The sequence below is a fragment of the Macaca fascicularis genome, chromosome 6 (assembly GCF_037993035.2).
Source record: "Macaca fascicularis isolate 582-1 chromosome 6, T2T-MFA8v1.1".
In the NCBI taxonomy this organism is placed as follows: Eukaryota; Metazoa; Chordata; class Mammalia; order Primates; family Cercopithecidae; genus Macaca; species Macaca fascicularis.
In genome coordinates, this window is record NC_088380.1 from 185,842,181 (window position 1) to 185,864,248 (window position 22,068).

At 54.1% G+C, this 22,068-nt stretch overlaps 1 protein-coding gene across 4 annotated transcripts; it reads right to left on the reverse strand.

Annotated features, from left to right (window-relative positions):
* Positions 1–6,960: 6,960 nt before the first annotated feature.
* On the reverse strand, positions 6,961–21,696 carry GRM6 (glutamate metabotropic receptor 6). 4 transcript variants are annotated; one of them, XM_045394632.3, is made up of 11 exons: positions 21,652–21,696; positions 20,820–21,339; positions 18,046–18,262; positions 17,604–17,739; positions 16,787–16,941; positions 15,359–15,499; positions 15,056–15,256; positions 12,981–13,126; positions 12,272–12,895; positions 9,060–9,371; positions 6,961–8,002 (listed from the first exon to the last, which is right to left on the reverse strand). In XM_045394632.3, the coding sequence occupies exons 2-11, from the start codon at positions 21,321–21,323 to the stop codon at positions 7,805–7,807; spliced, it is 2,634 nt and encodes an 877-aa protein (XP_045250567.2). In that variant the 5' UTR covers positions 21,324–21,339; positions 21,652–21,696; the 3' UTR covers positions 6,961–7,804. The 4 variants fall into 4 exon arrangements, with proteins under 4 accessions (XP_045250567.2, XP_073851025.1, XP_073851026.1 ...); XM_073994924.1 differs by having other exon boundaries at positions 7,391–8,002; positions 16,787–16,875; XM_073994925.1 differs by lacking the exons at positions 6,961–8,002; positions 9,060–9,371; positions 12,272–12,895; positions 12,981–13,126 and adding an exon at positions 13,874–14,863 and having other exon boundaries at positions 16,787–16,875.
* Between the last annotated feature and the right edge of the window lie 372 nt (positions 21,697–22,068).

Sequence of the window (22,068 nt, forward strand, 5' to 3'; positions counted from 1 at the left end):
CGCATCAATGGTCATTCCTTGAGAAGCAGGTCATATTCCTTCTTGTCTTTTAGGTTTTCTTTAGTCATGAACTTCTCTTAGCCTTTCTGATGTGTTTTTTTTTTTGTTTGTTTGGTTGGTTTTTTTTTTGGAGACGGAGTCTCACTCTGTCCCCAGGCTTGAGTACAGTGGTACAATCTTGGCTCACTGCAACCTCTGCCTCCAGGGTTCAAGCTATTCTCCTGCCTCAGCCTCCTGAGTAGCTGAGATTACAGGTGCCCATCACCACGCCCAGCTAATTTTTTGTATTTTTAGTAAAGATGTGGTTTCTCTGTGTTAGCCAGGATGGTCTCGATCTCCTGACCTCGTGATCCGCCCACCGTGGCCTCCCAATGTGCTGGGATTAGAGGCGTGAGCCACCATGCCCAGCCTCTAATGGTTTTTGTACTTACCATTACTGCGTGAGAGGGAAGTTCACTGAGCGCTCGTTATGAGCCAGGCACTGTGCATTGTTCCTACATTATACCATGAAATTTCTATAAAAACCTTCAAGTTTGTAGGGATGGATGATTACCTATCAGCTAGATATGATTATCATACTTACTTGACAGACAAGGAGTCTTTGACTTAAGTAGCGTGTCCAAGATCACGTTAGAGTTAAGAGAACGGTTTTAAATGTGAAGGCTTTTGTGATAGATCCCAAACCCATACCCAATAAGCTGTACCACCATGGATCTCAGGAACTGGTCACTCTGGCTGCCACATTTCTGCTCACCTCTTCTCTCTCTTCCTTTTTATTATTTTCCCCAAATATAAGGACACATCAAAAGATGTTTCTGGCCGGGTGCAGTGGGTCACGCCTGTAATCCCAGCACTTTGGGAGGCTGTGGCAGGTGGATCACCTGAGGTCAGGAGTTGGAGACCAGCCTGGCCAACATGGCAAAACCCCGTCTCTACTAAAAATACAAAAATTAGCCAGGCTACGCCGCAGGCTGAGGCAGGAGAATCACTTGAACCTGGGAGGTGGAGACTGCAGTGAGCTGAGATCACGCCACTGCACTCCAGCCTGGGGTATGGAGCAAGACTCTGTCTCAAAAAAAAAAAAAAAAGATGTTTCTAAGAACGCTAGTGGTGCATGTTTGAGAATAGTATCATTCCCGTGAATGAATGTGACCGCAGCTGTTCAGCAAGTGAAACCCTTTTTAAAAACACGTGTATAAAATGTTTCTAAGAGTGCAGCTTGGGTGCGTGATTAAGAAATGTTGTTTCCATGAATAAAGGTGTCCACTACACTATTCTGCAGGTAACACGCTCTGAAAAGACACGTGTACAAAAGATGTTGCTAAAACATTGTCAACGCAGTAGCCAGAGTGGTCCTTTTAGTTTGTCAGACCCTCTAACTGTTATTAAAACCCTCCAGTGTCTCCTCATCTCACCCAGAGTAAATGGAAGTCCATGATTTTAGTGGCCTTGGCCTGCAGGGCCACACATGGTATACGTACCCCAGTGCCTCCGGTGACAGTTAGCTTTATGTGTCACCTGGCCAGGCTGTGGTACCCAGTTACTTAATCAGACACTGGTCTGGATGTCGCTGTGAAGGCGTGTTTTGTAGATGTGGGTGACCGCTACAGTCAGCTGACTTTAGGTAAAGGAGATTACCCCAATAATCTGGGCGGGCCTCTTCCAGTCAGTTGAAGGCCTTCGAAGCAAAACTCTGTATATCTGTATCTAATCTATATCTACGTCTAATCTCTTGACCCTTTGGGCTCTGTTCTCTGGAAAGCCCTGACTGCTCCACTCTGCTGCCTTCCTCACATTGTCTCCCTCCCTCACCCACTCCTCCATGCCTCTGTCTTTGCTGGGTCCCCGAAACACCAGGCTGACCCCTGCCCCTGGGCCTTGCGCTGGGCACTCCGCCTGCAGGAGCCCATCCCTCAGATACCTCCATGGCTCTCTCCCCACCTCCTTCAGATGAAGCCTGTACTTGATTGCCCTATTCAGAATTGCAGCCACCCCCGCCTGCTTCCCCGTTCTCTGTACCCTGCTCTACTGTTTTCTTTTGTCCACAGCACGTCACCCTTTAACATATAGTGTCATTTATTAGTTAGTTTTGTATGTTGTTTATTTTGTGTCTCCACCACTAGGATGCAAGTCCCATGAGGGAAGCAGTTCCCATCTATTTTCTCTGCTGACGTATCCCAGGTGCTTAGCCCAGAGTAAGTACCCAAGGGTACATGTGGGACCAACAGTGACTAAGCAGTCTGGGGGGCAGTGAGGAGGGGCTAGCTGCGTGTGACATGGGGTCCTGGCACTGCTCAGCCGTGGGGCTGGGTTAATGAGTGGGGTCTGTGTGGGTAGCGATTGGCAAGACTGGGAGGACCAATGGTAGGCTTATGGGGCCAGCAATTTGGGCACCTCTGCAGGGTGCATTAAGGAGACTCTGGCTTTCAGTGACTGTGGGAGAAATGAGTAACTCGCCCAAGGTCACTCATCCAGCAGAGCTGGAGTTGACCTCAAGAAGCCTTAACCATGACACAGTGCAAGGTCACGATGCAAAAGCTGACTTAAAGCAGCACACAGGGCATGGGCAAGACAGGGTCTGTGCGCCCTGGAAGTTTTACCTGTCTGCAGACCAGAATGGGAAGACGATACTGCAGGTAAATTCAATATTTGAGAGCTCTGATCATACCTCATCTGGCAGACTGTATGAGTGAAGAGTGCCTGGGGCCATGTTCCCCTAGACCAATGTACCCTTTCTGCTATTTCTGTTATGTGAGTCTGCAGGTAAATTTGAGAATAAATCACAGCCAGATGGAGGTGACAGGAGAGGGCTGGGACCCTAGCAATGGGGCCACAGCACCATGGTGCCATGGAACGGTGATTTTTTATATTACTGTGTAGGATGAATAAGAGGGAAAAGATACAAGAAGCAGAAAGACTAGTTAGTATTCTGACAGAGTAATTGCCATAGGCTGAATATTTATGTTGCTCCAAAATTCATATGGTGAGATCCCAACCCCCAATGTGTGGTAATTGGAGATGGGACCTGTGGGAGGTTATGAGAGTAGAGCCCTTGGGAATGGCACTAGAGCCCTTATAAAGAGACCCCAGGATGCCCTCACACCTCCCACCATATGAGGACACAGCAAGGAAGTGCTGTTTATGAACAACGAGGCAGCCCTCACCAGACACCAAGTCCCCTGGTGTCTTGCTCTTGGACTTCCCAGCCTCCAGAACTATGAGAAAGGTCTGTTTTTAGAAGCCACTGAGTCTATGGTATTCTTTTCTAGCAGCCTAAATAGAGTAAAACAGTAATCCACAAATGAAGTGATGAGGCTTAAAATTTTCAAATCCAGTCTTCTTTTTTCTTTTTTTTGGAGACAGAATTTCTCTCTGTTGCCCAGGCTGGAGTGCAGTGGCACGATATCCTGACTCACTGAAACCTCTGTCTCCTGGGTTCAAGCCATTCTCCAGCCTCAGCACCCCCGGCCCAAGTAACTGGGATTACAGACATACGCCACCATGCCCAGCTAATTTTGTGTTTTTAGTAGAGATGGTGTTTTGCCATGTTGGCCAGGCTGGTCTTGAACTCCTGGCCTCAAGTGATCCACTCACCTCAGCCTCCCAAAGTGCTGGGATTACAGGCATGAGCCACCGCACTCAGCCAAATCCAGTCCTTTTACTAATTTACTTCTCCACACCCTTGAATACCTTTTGGAATTCCATCCAACTGGTCAGTTTCTTCTTATCGGAGTTTTATTCCTTTTTGGTTCCTGTCCCTTACATTTCTTTAGCCTTTTCTCCACAGCATGGAATGTCATTTTTGAAACCCCCCAAGCTACTTGTAATAACCATCAGTATTCCACTCTGGCTGTCCATACTACAGCAGTTTTTCCCCCCTCAAAGCCCAAGAGATGGAAAATATTTACAGTTTGGAATTTTTCATATTTAGAAACAAAGGTATCAATATAACAAAGAGTATTTGTGAAGCAGTTTCATTCTATAAAATGGTGGGAAGATTTACCTGGAATTGTGCATTTTATTCCATTTTTGAAGAAGTTTTATGAAACAGTATCTGTATAAAGAAGCAACTGAAGACCCACGTCAGACTTTTGGGAAAAGTTAAATTTATTGAACACGAAGTAACTGAATAAAGTCAGTTACCTGGACTGTTTACAGTAAGCAATGAATGTAATAAATTAAGGGGAAATTTCTAAAGAGCAAAAAGGATAAGAAATGTGACAAAGCTATAATAAATGTGTCAGAAGATTCACACAAGTGAGAAAGCCTCAGAATATGGTTACTATACAGAAGCTCTTCTGTAGAAGTCTCAACACAGTGGACCACAGGTGAGACCTTATAAGTAAGCGGATAAAGCTTACATCAAAACGTAATCTTACTCTGCTTTAGAACTCTCATCTCAGAGAGGAGCACTGCAATTTTAATTGTGTAAACATGGAATAAGCCTCCAACCCAGAATTCCATTTTCACTGGAACATGTAATTCATACTGGGAGAAATAATTCCAGGGCAACAAATGGGACAAAACCTTAGGTACAGGTCACCTCTCACTCGACAGAAGAGAAACCACACTGGGAGAATGCCTTATAAATTCCACACATAGAAGAAAACTCATAAAACTTTATTCAGAGGTCCAAATAAATTGATTAGACCTCAAAGAATTCAAACCCATGCATGCAAAAAAAAAAAAAAACAAAAAAAAACAGGAATATCTTTAGGGAGGTGTCAGCCTCCACTGAACACCATAGAAACAATCAAAGAGGCTAGGTGCGATGGCTCCTGTTTGTAATCCCAGCACTTTGGGAGGTGGAGGCAGGAGGATCGCTTGAGCTCAGAAGTTCGAGATCAGCCTGGGCAACATAGTGAGACATCGTCTCACAAAAAATAAAAAATTAGCTGGTTATGGTGGTGTGCACCAGCTACTCAGGAGGCTGAGGCGGGAGGATCACTTGAGCCCAGGTCGAGACTACAGTGACCGAGGATTGTGCCACTGCACTCCAGCCTAAGAAACTGAGCGAGACCCTATCTCGAAAAAATAAAATAATAAAAGAAATGATCACAGGCAGAAACCGTGTGTACACACTGAGTGTGGAAAAGCCCTCTTGTGGAAGTCAGTTATTTGTATACCTCAGAAAATTCGGGAAGGAGAGAAACCTTGTGAATGTACTAAATCTGGTAACATCTTCAGTAACAGAGGATGCCCCACTGTACACAGAATGGCTCATGCTGTGGAGATAATCTGCAAGGAGACCGAATGTGAGAAAGCCCACGGGAGGGGGAGAGGCCTCGCGGTGCATCCGAGTTCCTAGAGAGGCCGCAGGCTGAACATGGCAGAGCGTGAAAGCCTTCTGCAGGAAGCCAGGACTCTACGCCAGAAACCTCACACTGGGGAGAAATCCTCAACGCAATCAGTGTGGAAGTGCATTTGCTAATAACTGCTTCTAATTCTGAATCATAGAGTTCAGAGTGGAGAAAACCACACGAATGTAAAACAATGTCTAAAAGTTTCCAACTAGAAGTCAAAACTCATTGCACACCAAGGAATTTATAGTGGGAGAAACACTGAGGAAACAGCAAATGCAGGAAAGCTTTCCCTTGGAGATCAGAGCTCACTGACTCTCAGCGTTCACATAGGGGAAGAACCGTACACAATCATGAGTGTGGAACCGCCTTTGGCAAGAAAACATGCCCCATTACCCAGGAGAGAAACCCTGTGGAATAAATACATTCTGGAAAGCATCCAGCAACAAATGAAGCGTCCTAGTTCGCACTACGGAGAAGCCCTAGGAACACAACAGATGTGGAGAAGGGGAGTCAGCAGTGCAACAAAAATGTTTGTCAGAGGAGAAGCTTTTAAGTTAATTACCTAAAAACTGCAGAAACATCTAGTCCCAAGGTCAAAACCAGCTACACACCAGAGAAGCTGTATGGGAAAGTTTGTATGTGGGATAAAGTGGTTCACCCTCAAAACTAGCTCCAGACATCACATACTAGAGAATGTATACTGATCTTAAACAGTGGTCAATTTAACAAATTTAAATTCTACTCCCAGGGACACAAAATTCCGTAACTTAAGCCAAGCTTTTTGTAAAAACTATCAATGAAAAACAAACGTGTGTGCATCTGCAGCCCAAGCCTCTTCCTCCCAGGCCTGGTGCTCAGCTTGCAAATGAGTCTTCCCAGTACATACGGGGAATGAACAGTTTCCATCCCTGTCCTGAGCCATCCACCTGGGATTCACCCTCACCACGGACATGGCTGTCTGTCACTGCTCCCAATCCGGAGCTCCTAAACCCATCCCCGACCCGAACACAGCACAAATGCAACCCTGCTCCTCGTTCTCACATCACTCATACTACACACACGTATCACATCACTCATACTACACACACGTATCGCATCACTCATACTACACACACGTATCGCATCACTCATACTACACACACGTATCGCATCATACTACACACACGTATCGCATGACTCATACTACACACACGTATCGCATCATACTACACACACGTATCGCATGACTCATACTACACACACGTATCGCATGACTCATACTACACACACGTATCGCATGACTCATACTACACACACGTATCGCATGACTCATACTACACACACGTATCGCATCACTCATACTACACACATGTATCACATCACTCATACTACACACATGTATCACATCATACTACACACGTGTCGCATCACTCATACTACACACATGTATCGCATCACTCATACTACACACAAGTATCTGAATTTCTGAAGGTTTGCAGGGGTGGGTTTGGTCTTTGTTTTTTTTCTGAGACAGTCAGTCTCACTCTGCTGCCCAGGCTGGAGCACAGTGGTACAGTCTCAGCTCACTGCAACCTCCACCTCCCAGGTTCAAGTGTTTCTCCTGCCTCAGCCTCCCGAGCAGCTGGGATTACAGGCACCCACCATCACGCCTGGCTAATTTTTGTATTTTTAGTAGAGACGGGGTTTCACCCTGTTGGCCAGGCTGGTCTCGAACTCCTGACCTCAGGTGATCCACCTGCCTTGGCCTCCCCAAGTGCTGGGATTACAGGTGTGCCCAGCCAAGGTTTGGGGGTGATTTAAGGGAGTACACACAGGGGAGGAAAACAGCTATACTCTAAGTCTGACCTTGCCCAGTCCCGGGGGGATAGCAGGAAAGTCCATGGCATTGGAAATCTCATGGGGGTGTACCCCAATTCCTCAGCTCACGCCCTCGCCCCTGCAGGCCCTTCCCATGCGCACAGGGGTCTCACCCAGGGTCTCTCCCTCCGTGCCAGAGGAATCCTACCCAGGCCCGCGTGCCTCCATCCAGATGCACAGCCCCAGGTCTCCTCTTGCTGAGACAGCTCCTCCTCCACTCCAACCCCACGTTTCATTCTGGGGTCTACACGTTCTTCCACACTGCCCAGTCCCCAGGTTATGGGGTTTGACTGAGGGGAGGAAATCCTCAATCCAGGCAAAGCCCGGGGCTTCATCATCATCTTTGGACTTTGGATGAGAGAAGAAGTTTAGTTCCTCTCTAGAGCTAGAACCTTCTCGGTGGCTGTTTCCCACCATGGCTAGCGAGTCTGGTCTGTGGTGAGGAAGCATGAAGCTCACATGCTGGAATCAGGGCAGAGCTGGGTCCAGTTCCTTCTCAAGGCCAGCCCCACCGATGCAGCGCGTGGTCTTCGCACACTGCCTGCCTCTGACTGTTCACCATGGACCTGGGCTCTGTACAGCTTCCACCGTGAGGCAAGAGGAAGAAGGAGAGGCAGCGAGCAGTCCCGTTCCCGCCTGCCCTGCTACTTGTGGTCCTCTGCATCCTCGCCCTTGGGTGGGGCTGCCACTGTGGAGGTGGCCTTGAGGCTCCGCTTTCGCTTCTGCACATTCTGCTCCGGGTGGAACAGGATGACATAGGTTTTGGGTACGTAGAGCATGCCGAGGGACACCGACGCACTCAGGCTCAAGGACACGGTTAGTGTGGTTGTCTGAATGTAGATCTAGGCCATGGAAGAGGGGGCGAGATGGGACTCAGCCCTGCTCTCCCTGCCCCGCCCCACACAGTCCTCACTACACAGACTGGAGCTGAGTCTGTTTCAGTCGGGGAACTGGGAATGAGCACTTCGACCAGGACAACAGTATAAGCAGAGGCCCCGGCGCCTGAGGCGCTGGCAACCTCCGTGCAGCTCTGGTGTGGGCAGGAGGGAGGGGTGAGGAGGGGTTATTAACAGAGAGAGACACCTGGGGAAGTGGGAGACAGAGCATGTCAGTGAATGGGCATGTTTCAAATTCATACAAATGAATAAATGGGCAGAGAGTGAATTGAGAAGCAGATGGGCAAATAAATGAATGACAGGTGCATAAAATGTTCTGCTGTGTATGTGAATAAATGATGCAGCAATGGGCTGATACATTAATGGGTTGGCAGTTATAAAGCATATGAAAGCCGGGTGCAGTGGCTCACACCTGTAATCCCAGCACTTTGGGAGGCCAAGGCAGATGGGTCACCTGAGGTCAGGAGTTTGAGACCAACCTGACCAACATGGTGAAACGCTGTCTCTATTAAAAATACAAAAATTGCCCAGGTGTGGTGGCGGGCGCCTGTAGTCCCAGCTACTCGGGAGGCTGAGGCAGGAGAATCACTTGGCCCAGGAGGCGGAGCTTGCAGTGAGCTGAGATCACACCACTGCACTCCAGTCTGGGTAACAGAGTGAGACTCTGTCTCAAAAAAAAAAAAAAAAAAAAAAGCATATGAAGAACTTGAATTAAAAAAAAAAATACAAGCTAACTCGGTGACAAAGTGAGGCAACATCTCTCAAAGAAATGAAAATGATAAAAAAAAAAAAAAAAAAAAAAAGAAGAAGAGTGGAAGTTAAGAAGAGGGCTTAGAAGCCTGGATAAGTGAATGAATGAACAAAGTAAGAAGGGAATGAGTGAATGAACAAGCAGCCGGATACGGGATAAACAAAAGCGCGAAGCAGCATTTAAGCTCGTGAATGAATCAGCCGGCAGGACAGGCAGGAAACAGGCAGTGCGACCTCCTGGGAACCTCATTACCTTTTCAGCTGACTGGGCAGTGCCAAAGAAGATAGGCACGAATGCCAGCCAGATGATGCAGGTGGTGTACATGGTGAAGCCGATGGGCTTGGCCTCGTTGAAGGTCTCGGGCACGCCGCGGGCCTTGATGGCGTACACTGTGCACGTGACCATGAGCAGGAGGCTGTAGCCCAGGCAGCCGATGAGAGACAGATCCGACATGTCACACTTGAGCACCCCTCTGGCCTGCTCCGGGTCCACCGTGCGCTGCTCCTCATAGTCAATCACGCTGTGTGGGGGCCGGGCCCCCAGCCATGCTATCACCCCCACCACCTGCAGGAGCCAACACTGCATCAGACACAGCACCTTCCAGGGACAAATCCATTGCAGCCCTGATAGAGGCCCCTGCAAGTCGGGATGCCCCTGAGGCTCTGCCTATGGAGTGGGGTGTCCCCCTCTTCGTGGTGCCTCTCAGGAGCACTCAGTGGCGAAGAGGGGATGGCAGCCCAGGAAGGGACAGCCCCAGAGGGGCCCATCCACCCAGCCAAAGGCCCGTGACCTGGCAGCCGTGGAGAAGGGCTGTGCTGGCCGCATATGTTGGCAACATCAGCGCAGTGTGCATAAGAGGCAGCTTGGTGTCCTCTTCCTGCATTCTAGCCATTACCAATGCCATTTACTGCGCCCCTTCAAGGTAGACGGCTGAGGCCGGAAGCCCTGGAACTGAGGCCGGACTTGCACCGCCCCTCTAGCCTCCTCACATGTAGTGAGCTTCAAAATAAGGGCACGTCACAGGCAAGAGAAACAAAGGAGCACTCGGTGGGGAGGAGCAGCAATGGGAGCTGATGCTGAGGAGGACTGGAGTCTGTGCAGGCCCTCACAGGGAGGAGGTGGAGTTACCATTCCCTCACAAGACAGGAAACACAACCTCGAGCCAAGGAAAGCTGGGAACAGGAACGAAGCCACCTGCATAAAGGCAGGACCCTGGAAGGGCTGCCCTGCACGTTTGTGCAGGTTGTTCACTGCACAAGAGCGCCTGATTGGGGGCGGGGATCTGGAATCCAGCCTGCACGCCAGTGCTGTGCTGAGCACCTGGAGCGGGGCCATGTGAGCCTGCTGGAAGGGATGCTTTGCAGTCATCTGCCCACCCAGAAGAAGCAGCTTTTTGTGCTTCTCCCAAAGGCAGCAGACCTCTGAACAAAGGACCTTCCAAAACAAGTTTGGAAGTTCCTACTAGAACAAGGCTCCAGGTAGGAAAAAAAAAAAAAGTTGCTTATGAGAAACAAAAACACAAGTCCAGGGACGCACAGTGGTAACAAGCAAAATGGCCCACAGATGCCACAGCCCGTGGAGCTGAGCGCGAGCCAGCACGCCTCACTTGGAACGAACTCCTGCAAAATAACAGCAAATGAGCAAAGGACAGGAACAGGCTGAGCCCAGGAGAGGAAAGCCCCATGCCCGGTGCACTCGTACTAAGTGCAGGCAAATTAAAACCACAATGAGATGTCACTTCACATCTCGTCATGATGTAGTAGTCATGGCAAAAACACCCAGTGCAGTTGCAGGCTTGTGTTTTTTAAAAAATCAGTTGTATCTGGAAAGTGGGGCAGGCAATGACTGAGGCTGGGGAGGAAAGCTGGGGGTCCCCAGTGGAGTCTGAGCATCTCCACCTGGGGGTGGGGGAGCACGGAGCACCTCAGGCCGGGACGTAGAGGGCACCTGCTCAGGATGTGCAGCACACGGAGACCCTGGGCCTGACCAGGGGGACACTCAGGCCCTGTTATCTGGAAGAAGATGGGAGTACCTCCTAGTCACGGAGAACTGCATGACCTGAGGCATGTGGTGTGTGTGGAACCAACAGAGAAGGGGCTCACTGGGAGTGCACAGTGCTGTGTCCAAATGGGTGAGCAGGTGTTCGCACTGAGGCCGCCCTCCACCTGGCCCTGAAATCCAGCTGGCCCTGCAGTGTCACACCAGGTCACCCTCCCCAAGCCATCTGTCTCCCGTGCCCTTCGCACAGAAAACATCCAGGGCGTCCCAGACTCCAAGAGTTGTCTCCAAGGCTGTAATAACTTTACTGTCTTAGGAGAATCCCCCAAAGGAGCTGCATGTTTTAATGCACAACACCGCACGAAACACTGGCCACTGGGTGGGATTCGATCTCCACTCCACAGTAAAATGTTGGACCCTATGCCTCTTATCCACATTGCCCCAGTGAACAGGACAGCAGACACTCCCTTGTGCAAACAGGAAAACCAGTCAGATAGCTCTTCGTCCTATTTCCATATGTGAGCCAAACTGTGGAAGAGCATGTTTGGTTTATGAAAATAACTTCACTGTTGTACACAAAGGTCTTTGGAGGCCCACACTCCCCACCTTACTGCCCTGTTCTCCTTCAGGGACCCAGCAGGGGAGCTGGCGGCCCTAACTTAGCTGCTGTCACAGGACAGGAGGAGCTCCATTTCCTGTGGCCTTGAAAAAAAAAAAAAAATGGCTGGTCGCGGTGGCTCACGCCTGTAATCCCAGCACTTTGGGAGGCTGAGGTGGGTGGGTCACGAGGTCAGGAGATCGAGACCATCCTGGCTAACACGGTGAAACCCCGTCTCTACTAAAAAATACAAAAAAATTAGCCGGGCGCGGTGGCGGCACCTGTAGTCCCAGCTACTCGGGAGGCTGAGGCAGGAGAATGGTGTAAACCCGGGAGGCGGAGCTTGTAGTGAGCAGAGATTGAGCCGCTGCACTCCAGCCTGGGCAACAGAGTGAGATGCTGTCTCAAAAAAAAAAGAAAGAAAGAAAGAAAGAAAGAAAGAAAGAAAGAAAAAAAGCCCCCACAGGAACTAAAACAGAAAAGAGTGACTCTAAAAACAGCATTTCTCTTTTTGTTTTGAGACAGGGTCTCACTCTGACACCCAAGCTGGACTGCAGTGGTGCAATCTCAGCTCACAGCAACCTTCAACTCTCCGGCTAAAGCGATCCTCCTATCTCAGCCTCCCAAGTAGTTAGGACTACAGGCATGCACCACCATGCCTGGCTAATTTTCATATTTTTTTGCAGAGACAGGATCATGCCATGTTGCCCAGGCTGGTCTCAAACTCCTGGACTCAGGTGATCCACCCACCTCCGCCTCCCAAGGTGCGGGGATTACAGGCGTGAGCCACTGTGCCTGGCCTTTTCTGCTTTGTTAATTTGTGGACAGTCCCCCCCATGCCCTGGCCCTTGGGAGCCTCCGGACCCACCTGCAGGGAGGTGAGGCTGAAGGTGATGGCCAGCTGCGAGGTGGGGCTGATGAAGGGAGGGGGTGTGACCGAGCGCTTGCCCTGCTCAAAGATGCGGTAGATACGGTTGGTCTTGGTGAGCAGGGCAGAGTAGCTGAGGGTCGTGCCTAGGCCCAGGAAGAGCCTGCGGGTGGCACAGACCACGGCCCCAGGCTCAGCCACCATGAGGAAGGTGATGGCGTAGATGAGGAAGATGCCGGTGAGGAGGACGTAGCTGAGCTCTCGGCCCGAGGCCCGGACAATGGGCGTGTTGTTGTGTCGCATGAAGGTGGCCACCACTGTGGTAGTGGCCATGATGCCCAGCACGGCCAGGAGGAGCGGCAGGGCTGCCCAGGGGGAGGACCAGCTCAGGCGCACCACAGGCGTGGGGCGGCAGCCGGTGTGGTTGGGCGTGGGCCTCATGTCCCCAGGACAGGCCTCGCACGTGAACTCGTCCACCTGGAAGCGGTACCCGTCACAGGCCTCGCAGTGCCAACAGCAGGGGACGCCCTTCACCATCTTCTTCCGCTCCCCCGGCCCACAGGGGAGGCTGCACAGAGATGAGGGCACCTCGTGGGGGTCGCCAGACCACTGCAGGGCCTCCACCTGGGACGCACAAAACACAGGCTGGGGGCCTCTGCCTCCGGGATCCTGGGCCCATGCCCACCCGGGGCTTGGTCTGCACACTCACATCCAGTCTGAGGGTCTCTGCCCACTGGCCCACCGCCTGGTACCCCCCACTGCTGGCACTGCCGTTGGTGGCCTGGTACTGGAAGATGTCGTACCGCCCGGGCGCATCTCCGTTTTCGTTGAACATCACGGGGGTTCCTGCGCTGCCTGGGGAGAGAGCCCGTCATCCTTGCTGGTCCTCCAGCCCAACAGAGCTGTCTCCCGGGGAGGCCCCAGGGACCAGCAGGAGAAAGGAGGCGCTTAACAAGCATCACTGCTCATGAGGGACGTGCAAATCCAAGCCGCAGGGAAATCCCCCTTCACCCATTGGGATGGCTTCTATCCAAGAACCAGAAAATAACAAGTGTGTTGAGCGTGCGGAGAAGTCGGAACCCTTGTGCACGGTGGATGGGAAAAGGCTGCAGCCGCTGCAGAGAACGGTGTGGAGGCTCCTCAAAAAATTAAACACACGACCCAGCAATTCCACTCCTGGGTAGGTACCCAAAAGACTAGAAAGCAGGGCGGCAAAGAAATACTTGTACAGCCGTGTTCACAGCAGCATTATTGGCATAGCCACAAGATGAGAGCAACCCGAGGGTCCACTGACAGAGAATGGACGAGCATGATGGGGCCATTCCTACGATGGGATGCGATTCAGCCTTCAAGATGAAGGCAGTTCTGACCCATGCTATAAAATAGATGGACCTTGAGGACATGATGCTCAGTGAAACAAGCCAGTCACACACGGGCAAACACTGTCTGATTCCACCGCAGGAGGTACCGAGGACACACAATTCATAGAGAGGAGCAGTGGAACGGTGGTTGCAGGTGCTGGCGGGAGGAGGGCATGGGGAAGTGTTTAATGTGCACAGAGTTATGGTTTCATAGATGAAGAGTTCTGGGGATAGATGGTGGTGATGGTTGCATAACATTGTGAATTTATTTATTTTTATTTATTTATTTTTTTGAGACAGTCTCATTCTGTTGCCCAGGCTGGAGTGCAGTGGCACAATCCCAGCTCACTGCAACCTCTGCCTCCTGGGTTCAAGCGATTCTCCTGTCTCAGCCTCCCCGAGTAGCGTGGATTACAGGCACTCGCCACCATGCCTAGCTAATTTTTGTATTTTTAATAGAGACGGGGTTTCACCACGTTGGCCAGGCTGGTCTCGAACTCCTGACCTCGAGTGATCCACCTGCCTTGGCCTCCCAAAGTGCTGGGATTACAGGCGTGAGCCACTGCGCCCAGCCTGAATGTATTTAATATCACTGAACTCTACACTTAAACATGGTTAAGGTGGTACATTTTATATTATGTGCATTTTATCACAATTAAAAATGAAAAAGATTTCACGGGCCAGGCTAGGGGATGAGTTCCGACATGGAGAGAGGTCTGAGTGACAGTATGAAATTGGAATGACTTGAACAATGAGCTCTATTTTTCTTACGAGCTTGCTCCACTCGCCTGCAGAGCTGCGCTGGGGTCATGTTAAGTTGACTTGATTAGCAGAGAGCATGGGGGAGAGAAGGTGGTGAGTGAGTGCTTAGTGAAGAGTGGAGTTTAGAACTGTGTAAAGGATAGTGATTGAACAGAAAGTCATCTCTCCACAAATCGTGGACACAGCTTGAGTCCACTGGGGTCTTCTCAAAAGACACAATTTTGAGCCCTGACCACACACCAAGCCTGGGGCCAAGGCACAGGTCAGACCCACGCTTGTGCCTAGTGCATGACTGAGTGGGCGGCATGTCCCTGCGTAAATGCCCCATGTGCGCCCCCAGGGTCGACACCCTCAAGCTCTGCGCAGTGGAGGGGAGTGTGGTGTGACCCACTGAGGGTTCCTGGCAGAAGGGATCAGAGAAGCTCCCCAGCATCTCAACGGTGCAAACCAGCGCAGGGAACATTGAAGCCTGGGGAGGGAGCAGGTGTTAAAACGTGGGGACCGGAACTTGTCTCACGTCTTTGGCACTCAGCCCCAGGTGCCCCCATTAGACCACTCAGCCTCTCCCAGCCCTTCTACCCTGAGGTCATCCCAGGCCTCACAGACAAATCCAGCCCCCAAGCTGCCCTTCACTGCTGCAGGGGTGCAGGCACCCACTCACCATTGAAGCGGACAGCTCGAATATACTGCAGGAGCGTCCGCCCATCGGTGGGTTCCATCGCCGGGCACAGGCCTGTGTGCCCAGGGCAGAGCGCCTGGTGCATGCTGTGGAGGGCATGGGCAATGGCGTACACTGCATCAATCACGAACTGCACCTTGCCCTCCTGCTCGTAGGTGGAGTCCCGGCCGATGCGTTCCTCGCCTGCCCTAGGGATGCCCAGAGAAAGTGTGCCCGGCCGCCATGCACCCAACCTGGCCTCCCACCTTCCCCCTCCCCAGCCTCCCCACCCTGGGCAGCTCTCACCTGTGCATTTGCGGGTGGAATCATCTGCCTGGGTACCTGAGCCGGTCAGTTTGCAGTTAAAATTCTCTTCCCAGAACTCGGCAAACCAGATGTTCCTGCGGTTGTTCTCCAGGGATCGAGTCATGAAGTACTGGTCGAATCCTACAGAGACGGAAGGAGGGGGAGGGTGGCGCTGACCTGAGCCAGCTGTGTTTCTCCTGTGTCTCTCTGCCACTTGCTCACTTTTCAGCTAGGAGTGGCCAGGTGACCAAGTTCTGATTGGTGGACTCAGAGCCAACTGGAGGTTCCAGGGCAGCCTTTACATGCTGATGCAAACTCAGAGCCTCACCATTTGAAAGACTTTTATCCCTGCTCCTTCTTTTGGTGGAATAAAAGAATGGACAGAGCCCAGGGCTTTGAGAGCATCATTCACTCAGTGCCCCACACCTAAAGTCGCCACCTCTCAGACCCTGTGTCTTGTGAGGAGATGCCTTCATCGCTAAAACCACTCTCAGTCCAGGCTGCCACCTGCGCCCAAATGCATCGTAGCTGAAATAAAAGGTGTGCCGGTGTATATCCCCCCTAAGACTGGGAGGCCCCAGCAGCCAGGGCTCAGCCTTTCCAGGGTCTGTGTTTCAAAAAATAGCCCTGAAGTAGGACATCAAGGTGTCCTCAGTCCGGCCTTGGGGAAAATGAGCAATCCTATTGTAAAGGGAACCATCTGTTCCTGCTGGATTCATCCAGATCCACAGGTGGGACTGGGGGTGCAAGGGCCTCATCACTTTGATCAACAGGATGGTATATCCCATATCCTTGGTTTCTCTCCCTCCCACCCTCACCCTCAGATTAGAGTGTCTTTGGCAGCACTAGAAACACAGGCACTAAATTAGAAAACAAAACTGGCCGGGCGCGGTGGCTCACGCCTATAATCCCAGCACTTTGGGAGGCCGAGACGGGCAGATCATGAGGTCAGGAGATCGAGACCATCCTGGCTAACACGGTGAAACCCCGTCTCTACTAAAAATACAAAAAACTAGCCAGGCGAGGTGGTGGGCGCCTGTAGTCCCAGCTACTAGGAGGCTGGGGCAGGAGAATGGCGTAAACTCAGGAGGTGGAGCTTGCAGTGAGCTGAGATCCGGCCACTGCACTCCAGCCCGGGTGACAGAGCGAGACTCCGTCTCATTAAAAAAACAAAAACAAACAAACAAACAAACAAAAAACCAACAGTTTCTCCCCATCCGGTGAGTGGAGTGTCCTTTTCCTCGCTCGCCATCCCAGTCAGGCACTGCTCGGAGGGATGCGTCCACAGATTATCAGAATCATAGGATCCGGGGAGCTGAGAAGGGATCTGGATTATGGCACCAATTACACAGACACAGAAAATGATCGTCCCCAAGAGGGGGTGCTGGGGAGACGCTGGGGTGGGGGCCGCAGCGCCCCTGGACTCACCGTCGATGGAGGCCCTTTTGGGCAGGATGGTGATGGCCCCGACGGCCACGTCCTCCAGGCTCAAGATGGGCGAGGTCTTGGCCCCCCAGCTGTCGGAACCGACCCACAGGAAGTGGCCGGTCAGGTTGGCCTGGCGAGCGGCCTCCAGGACCCGCCTGGGAGGAGCAGGGCTGGGGTGAGGGAGGGCCCGGGAGCCTCCTCCAGCTTGGCCCATATTCCTTCCCACTCTGTCCATCTCCCCTGCTCTGCAATCACTCACCAGATCCTTGTTGCTCAGGAAAAACGGGGCTTGGGGCATTTGGGGCACTTTCCCTGGGCTCTCCTCTGACCCTAGGCCTGCCCACCTGCTCTGCCCACTGTAACCCACTGTACAGGGGGCTCAGAGGGGCTCCTTGGGGAAAAATCCAGTTCGAAGCCACCCCCTCCCCACATGCCTCCACCAGCGTCACGCCCAGCCTCCTAGGCTGGAGATGAACTCGGGCTGGGGCCTGCAGCCTCTGTGTGGACCCTGGGCTCCTTCCCTGACAGCTCCTTTTCTGCACTGGGGTCTGCCCACAGGTCCCTCCCCACACCCCGGGAGCTGTAAACACAGACACATGTTCTGTGCGCTATTCAGTCTGGGCTTGTGGCATCTCCCCGGACCAGGCTGCTTTGCCGCTGGGGGCACCAGAATCAGAGGCGGCAGCAGGGAAGGTGGGGGGTGTGGGGAGCAGGGGAAAGGGAGGCTGGGAGGGTGTGTAAGGTGGTGATGTGCAAGAGGAGGGGTGGGACCCTCAGGGAGAGCCCCAGGAGCCCAGTGATTGTGCCACTGTCCCACCTGATGTCATCCTCATTGGCAAAGATGATGATGCCCCGGGCATTGGGTGTCTCCATGAGTCTCCTGATCACCTTGTTGAACTCTCCCGGCTTCGGTTCCCTGGGAATCTTGATAGACTGGGCAATACAGACCCCCCCTGGGTGTTGGGGGTGCCAAAGTCAGCTTCTGTCACACCCACCCACACACCCACCTGGCCCCTGCTACATAGGACTGTGTAGCCTGACTGAAGGATCTGCAGGGGTGAGATCTGGCCTGCACCCTCCGCCAAGCCTGAGGCAGGGCTGAGTCGTCCAAAAGAAAGAGGCCTGCCCACATGGAGCACCAGCCAGGCAACCTCGACCCACCACGGACCCGGGCCCCCCATCTTTCTGCTTCTGCCCCACCCGAGGGCCCCAGGCCCACACTATGCAGACTCCTTGGTGCCTCGGAGCCCCCAGCTCACCAGCCTCTCGGGAGATCTGAACGAAGGCCTCAACCCCGCTCTCGCCATAGTTGCCCTCAGAGGCCAGCGTGGACACATAGTTCCATCCCAGAGCCCTCACGATGTCCACCATGGCCTGGGCCTGGTAGGAGTCAGGCGGCACCACCCGAGAGAAGAAATCATAGCGCGTGGAGTCGCTGAGCTCCGGGGCTGTGGAGGCGTAGCTGATCTGCGGTATCTGGAGGGCGGGAAGGACAGCCGGGCTGTGGACGGAGGTCAGTAACTCGAGAGAGGGAGGGCAAGGGGGGCTCAGGAACGGGACAGCCGGGCTGGGGACGGAGGTCAGTAACTCGAGAGAGGGAGGGCAGGGGGGGCTCAGGAACGGGACAGCCGGGCTGGGGACGGAGGTCAGTAACTCGAGAGAGGGAGGGCAAGGGGGGCTCAGGAACGGGACAGCCGGGCTGGGGACGGAGGTCAGTAACTCGAGAGAGGGAGGGCAAGGGGGGCTCAGGAATGGGACAGCCGGGCTGGGAACGGAGGTCAGTAACTTGAGAGAGGGAGGGCAAGGGGGGCTCAGGAACGGACGGGGCACAGAAGGTGTGGGGCTGGGACCTGGGACACAGATGGGGCACAGAAGGCTTGGGGTGGGGACCTGGGGCCAGCTGGAGCAGCCACCTGGAAAGGCTAGAAGCTGTGGGCGAGGTCTGCGTTTTGTGAGTGGGCCTGAGAACTCTGTGAATGTTGTGCATGTGGGAGGTATGCCGGACTAGGGGAGAGGGCAGGACCGCCACGTATACTGGCACAAGCTGTGTCCTGAACAAGAGCCCCCCAGCAGAGGGCCTGCAGCCCATCCAGCTGCATCTGCCTGTCCCAGTCGGCCCCAGGGGAAAGCACCGTTTCTTGATTCACACCAAGGGATGGTCTGCAGGGGTGGACAGCCCTAGCAGGGATTAGGGAAGACAGGGAAGCACCAGGGGGTGTTTGATTTAAAGCAGTGTCTGGCCTAGAATGGCGTTTGTTGGAAACTGGGTTTCTCTGCATGCCTTACAGTGATTAACAGCAGAGATCAGAGGCTGAACTGACCGGGGAGTGTGGAGGCGGAGGCACAGGGCTGAGAAGGCCGCCAAGAGGGGGCTCCAGGGCTCCAGGGTAAAGAGAGGCTACAGCAGGAGCTGGTGTGAAGGCCAGAGAGGAGAATTTCTGGAAGGAGGGAGGGGGACTGCTCCAGGGTTGTTTGAAGCAGGATAGAAAGTATACAGACAGCATGAAAAGGAAGCCGGGAGTGGCAGGGAGAGAGAAAGAGGGAAGGTGCAGGTGGAGAGAAACAAGAAGGAGAGAGAGAGAGAGAGAGAACTGAGGAGTACAGGAGACAAGAAAGGCCCAGTGGCCACAGCTCTGTGAATAATGCTGTGGTCCTCAAGCCCTCCCGGACACTTGAGTTTGCGAACAACCTTCCCATGCCCCCTGGACCTCCTGAGGGAAGTTAATTTAAAATGCCTGCCAGCTCGGTGATGTGGCTGGGAAATGAATGTATTTCCTTTAGACCCGGAATTGCAGCATCTTGCCTGTGGCTGTGTGTTGCACAGTTTTTATTAATGTTTGCATTTCTAGCCGGGCAGCACAACCTCAGTCTGGGCTGAGCCAGCAGCAGCGGGCCCTGGGTTCACAGAGTCCTGCCCGCCTGAATACCCAGCTGGGCCCCTGAAGACCTTGGGGTCTGGGATCTCTGCATTCGACCTAGAGGACAGAGACAGAAACTAGAACTCTAGGCAGGGCCGGGGCCACACACAGGCGGGTGAAAAACCCCGGGGCGGCCACACAGCCGGTCTGGTGCCAGCGTGGAGGTGACATATCCACACTGCCAATCCGAGGAAACGGGGATGGGCGCTTCCATGTGCGCAGACGATGCGGAGCGGGGCGGCCCCGCACGCCTGGAGCAAACACAGACGCTGCTCCGGGGAGAGAGAAGCTCTGGGGAAAGAGAAGTTCCTCCCCTGGGCAGATGGAAGCTAGGCCTTCCTCCTTCACAGAGAGCCGGAGGCATACAGGCCCCTCCCGCCACAGAACCCCAGAAAAACTGTCCCACAAAACCCCCAAACCTGTATGCCAAAGCCCCCTAATCCCGACTCTGCTGGCCCCTAGGACTGCAAGGAACACGCTGCCCTCACAGGACAGTTCCCTACCTTTGAGGACAGTGCAGGGCCAGCCCGGGCACCTACACAGGGCGGGGTGCAGGAGACCAGCGGTCACAAGGGAACGCCCCACCCTGCTCTCAGACGCCCCTTGAGGGAGGGTTCAAGGCAGACGTTTTGAAAATAAACTTAAATGATGAAAAAAGAGAAGGTCCAGACCTTTCGGGCCTATCCACCCCCAACAGCAGCCCCGGGACACGTCCCAGTTGCTCTGGAAGAAGGGCCCAGGCTCCAAATAAAGCTCCGCAGGGCGAGGGGGCAGGAGCACCTTGTGTGGGTGGAGGGGGTGTGCCCAGAACAAGGGCAGGCTGGCAAATGGGGACTGAAGTCAGGCCGCCCTCCGCAGCCAACCGGCCAGAGGCGTAGGTGGCACCTGCCCGGGAAGGGGCGCCCTTGCGGGGCCGGGTAGACAAGGGCGGCTGGAGTGGTCGGGTGGATCCTACTCAGGCCTGCGTCGGGCCCCCAGGACTTCTTTGACGCTGTGTGAACTCAAGTGATTAAAACGGAGACTCTTCCAGAAGAAGGAAAGGAATGAGACTTGGGCCACCCCAGGGCGAGGACGGGAGAGACGCTGCACACCCAGCCCGGCCCCGCGGCCCTCACCGCAAACAGGCGCAGCACGTTGGCCACCATGATGGAGACGGAGCTGGCCGAGGCGCCCACGACGGCCACGACGCGCTCGGGGGGCGCGGTGCGCAGCGGAGGGACGCCTCCCGGGCAGCGCAAGCCCACCTCGTCGCCGTCGCCGCGGCCGCGGATCAGCGCCTGCACGAAGCTCAGCGCCTGCTCCAGCGCGTAGGTGTCCCGCGAGCAGGTGTCCAGCAGCCGCGCGCCCAGGCGCACGCCGGGCAGCAGCTCGGGGTCGGCGTTCACGCGGTCCAGCGCGTACAGCATGGCCTCCAGCCGGTGCACGCCCTGCTCCTTCTTCAGCGGCCCGCACGCCCGGCCCGCCGCGCCCCGCGCGTGCACCGGGAACAGGCCGCCCAGCGTCAGGCCGCCCGCCAGCCGCACAGAGCCCGCGGCGCGCGCCAGGCCCGCCTGCGCCAACCACGCCAGCGGCAGCAGCGCCACGAGCAGCGGCTCCCGGGCTCTCCCCGGCCGCGCCATCGCCTGGTCTAGCGGGCTGCGGGGAGACAGAGGGGCGGGAACGCTCTGAGGGCTGGGGAGGGAGAGCGCGGGCCCGGGGCGCGGGGAGGGACACGGGGTCCTGGGGAGAAGGCGCTCGGGGCGCGCCTTCCACTTTGGCTCTGGGGAGGTAGCTCAGCCGGCCTGCCCAGGCCTCCGGCTCTCTCTTAAAGGCGCTGAACCGTATCGCCCGGGGTCCCGCCCGACCACTGCCTCCACCCCTCCAACCCTGCCACTTCCCGACAGCCTGGTCCTTCTTCCTCGGGGTCCATTCCCCGCGCACACCCAGGCTCCCTCCCCAGCCAGTCACCTGCGCCAGCCGCTGTGGGTTCAGGACAAGTCTGTGACAGATGCCGCCGAGGCCCCGAGCGAGAGAGGATTTAAGGATTCTAGGGAGGGATGAGGGGCCGCTCCGAGGGTGGAGACCCCTCCTGAGTGTGGGGGGTGGCGGTGCTGGCTCTCCCCGCATCTCCTTCCCCTCCCTCTCCTAATCTCTGGGTCTGTTTCCTGTTTTCCTGTCTTTGGTTTGCGTCTGACTCGGACTCTGGCTGTCTCTCTGGGGCTGCGTCTGATGCATAGTCTCTGTCCATCTCTCTCTCTTCTGCTTCTAGGTCTCTGTTCCTCAGTCTCTCCCTGGCTTTCTGCCTCTGTCCTCTTCTTGGAAATCTTGTCTGTCTCCGTGCCGTCCTGTCTCTGCCTGCCGTTATCTCTCTCTGTCCCTGACCCC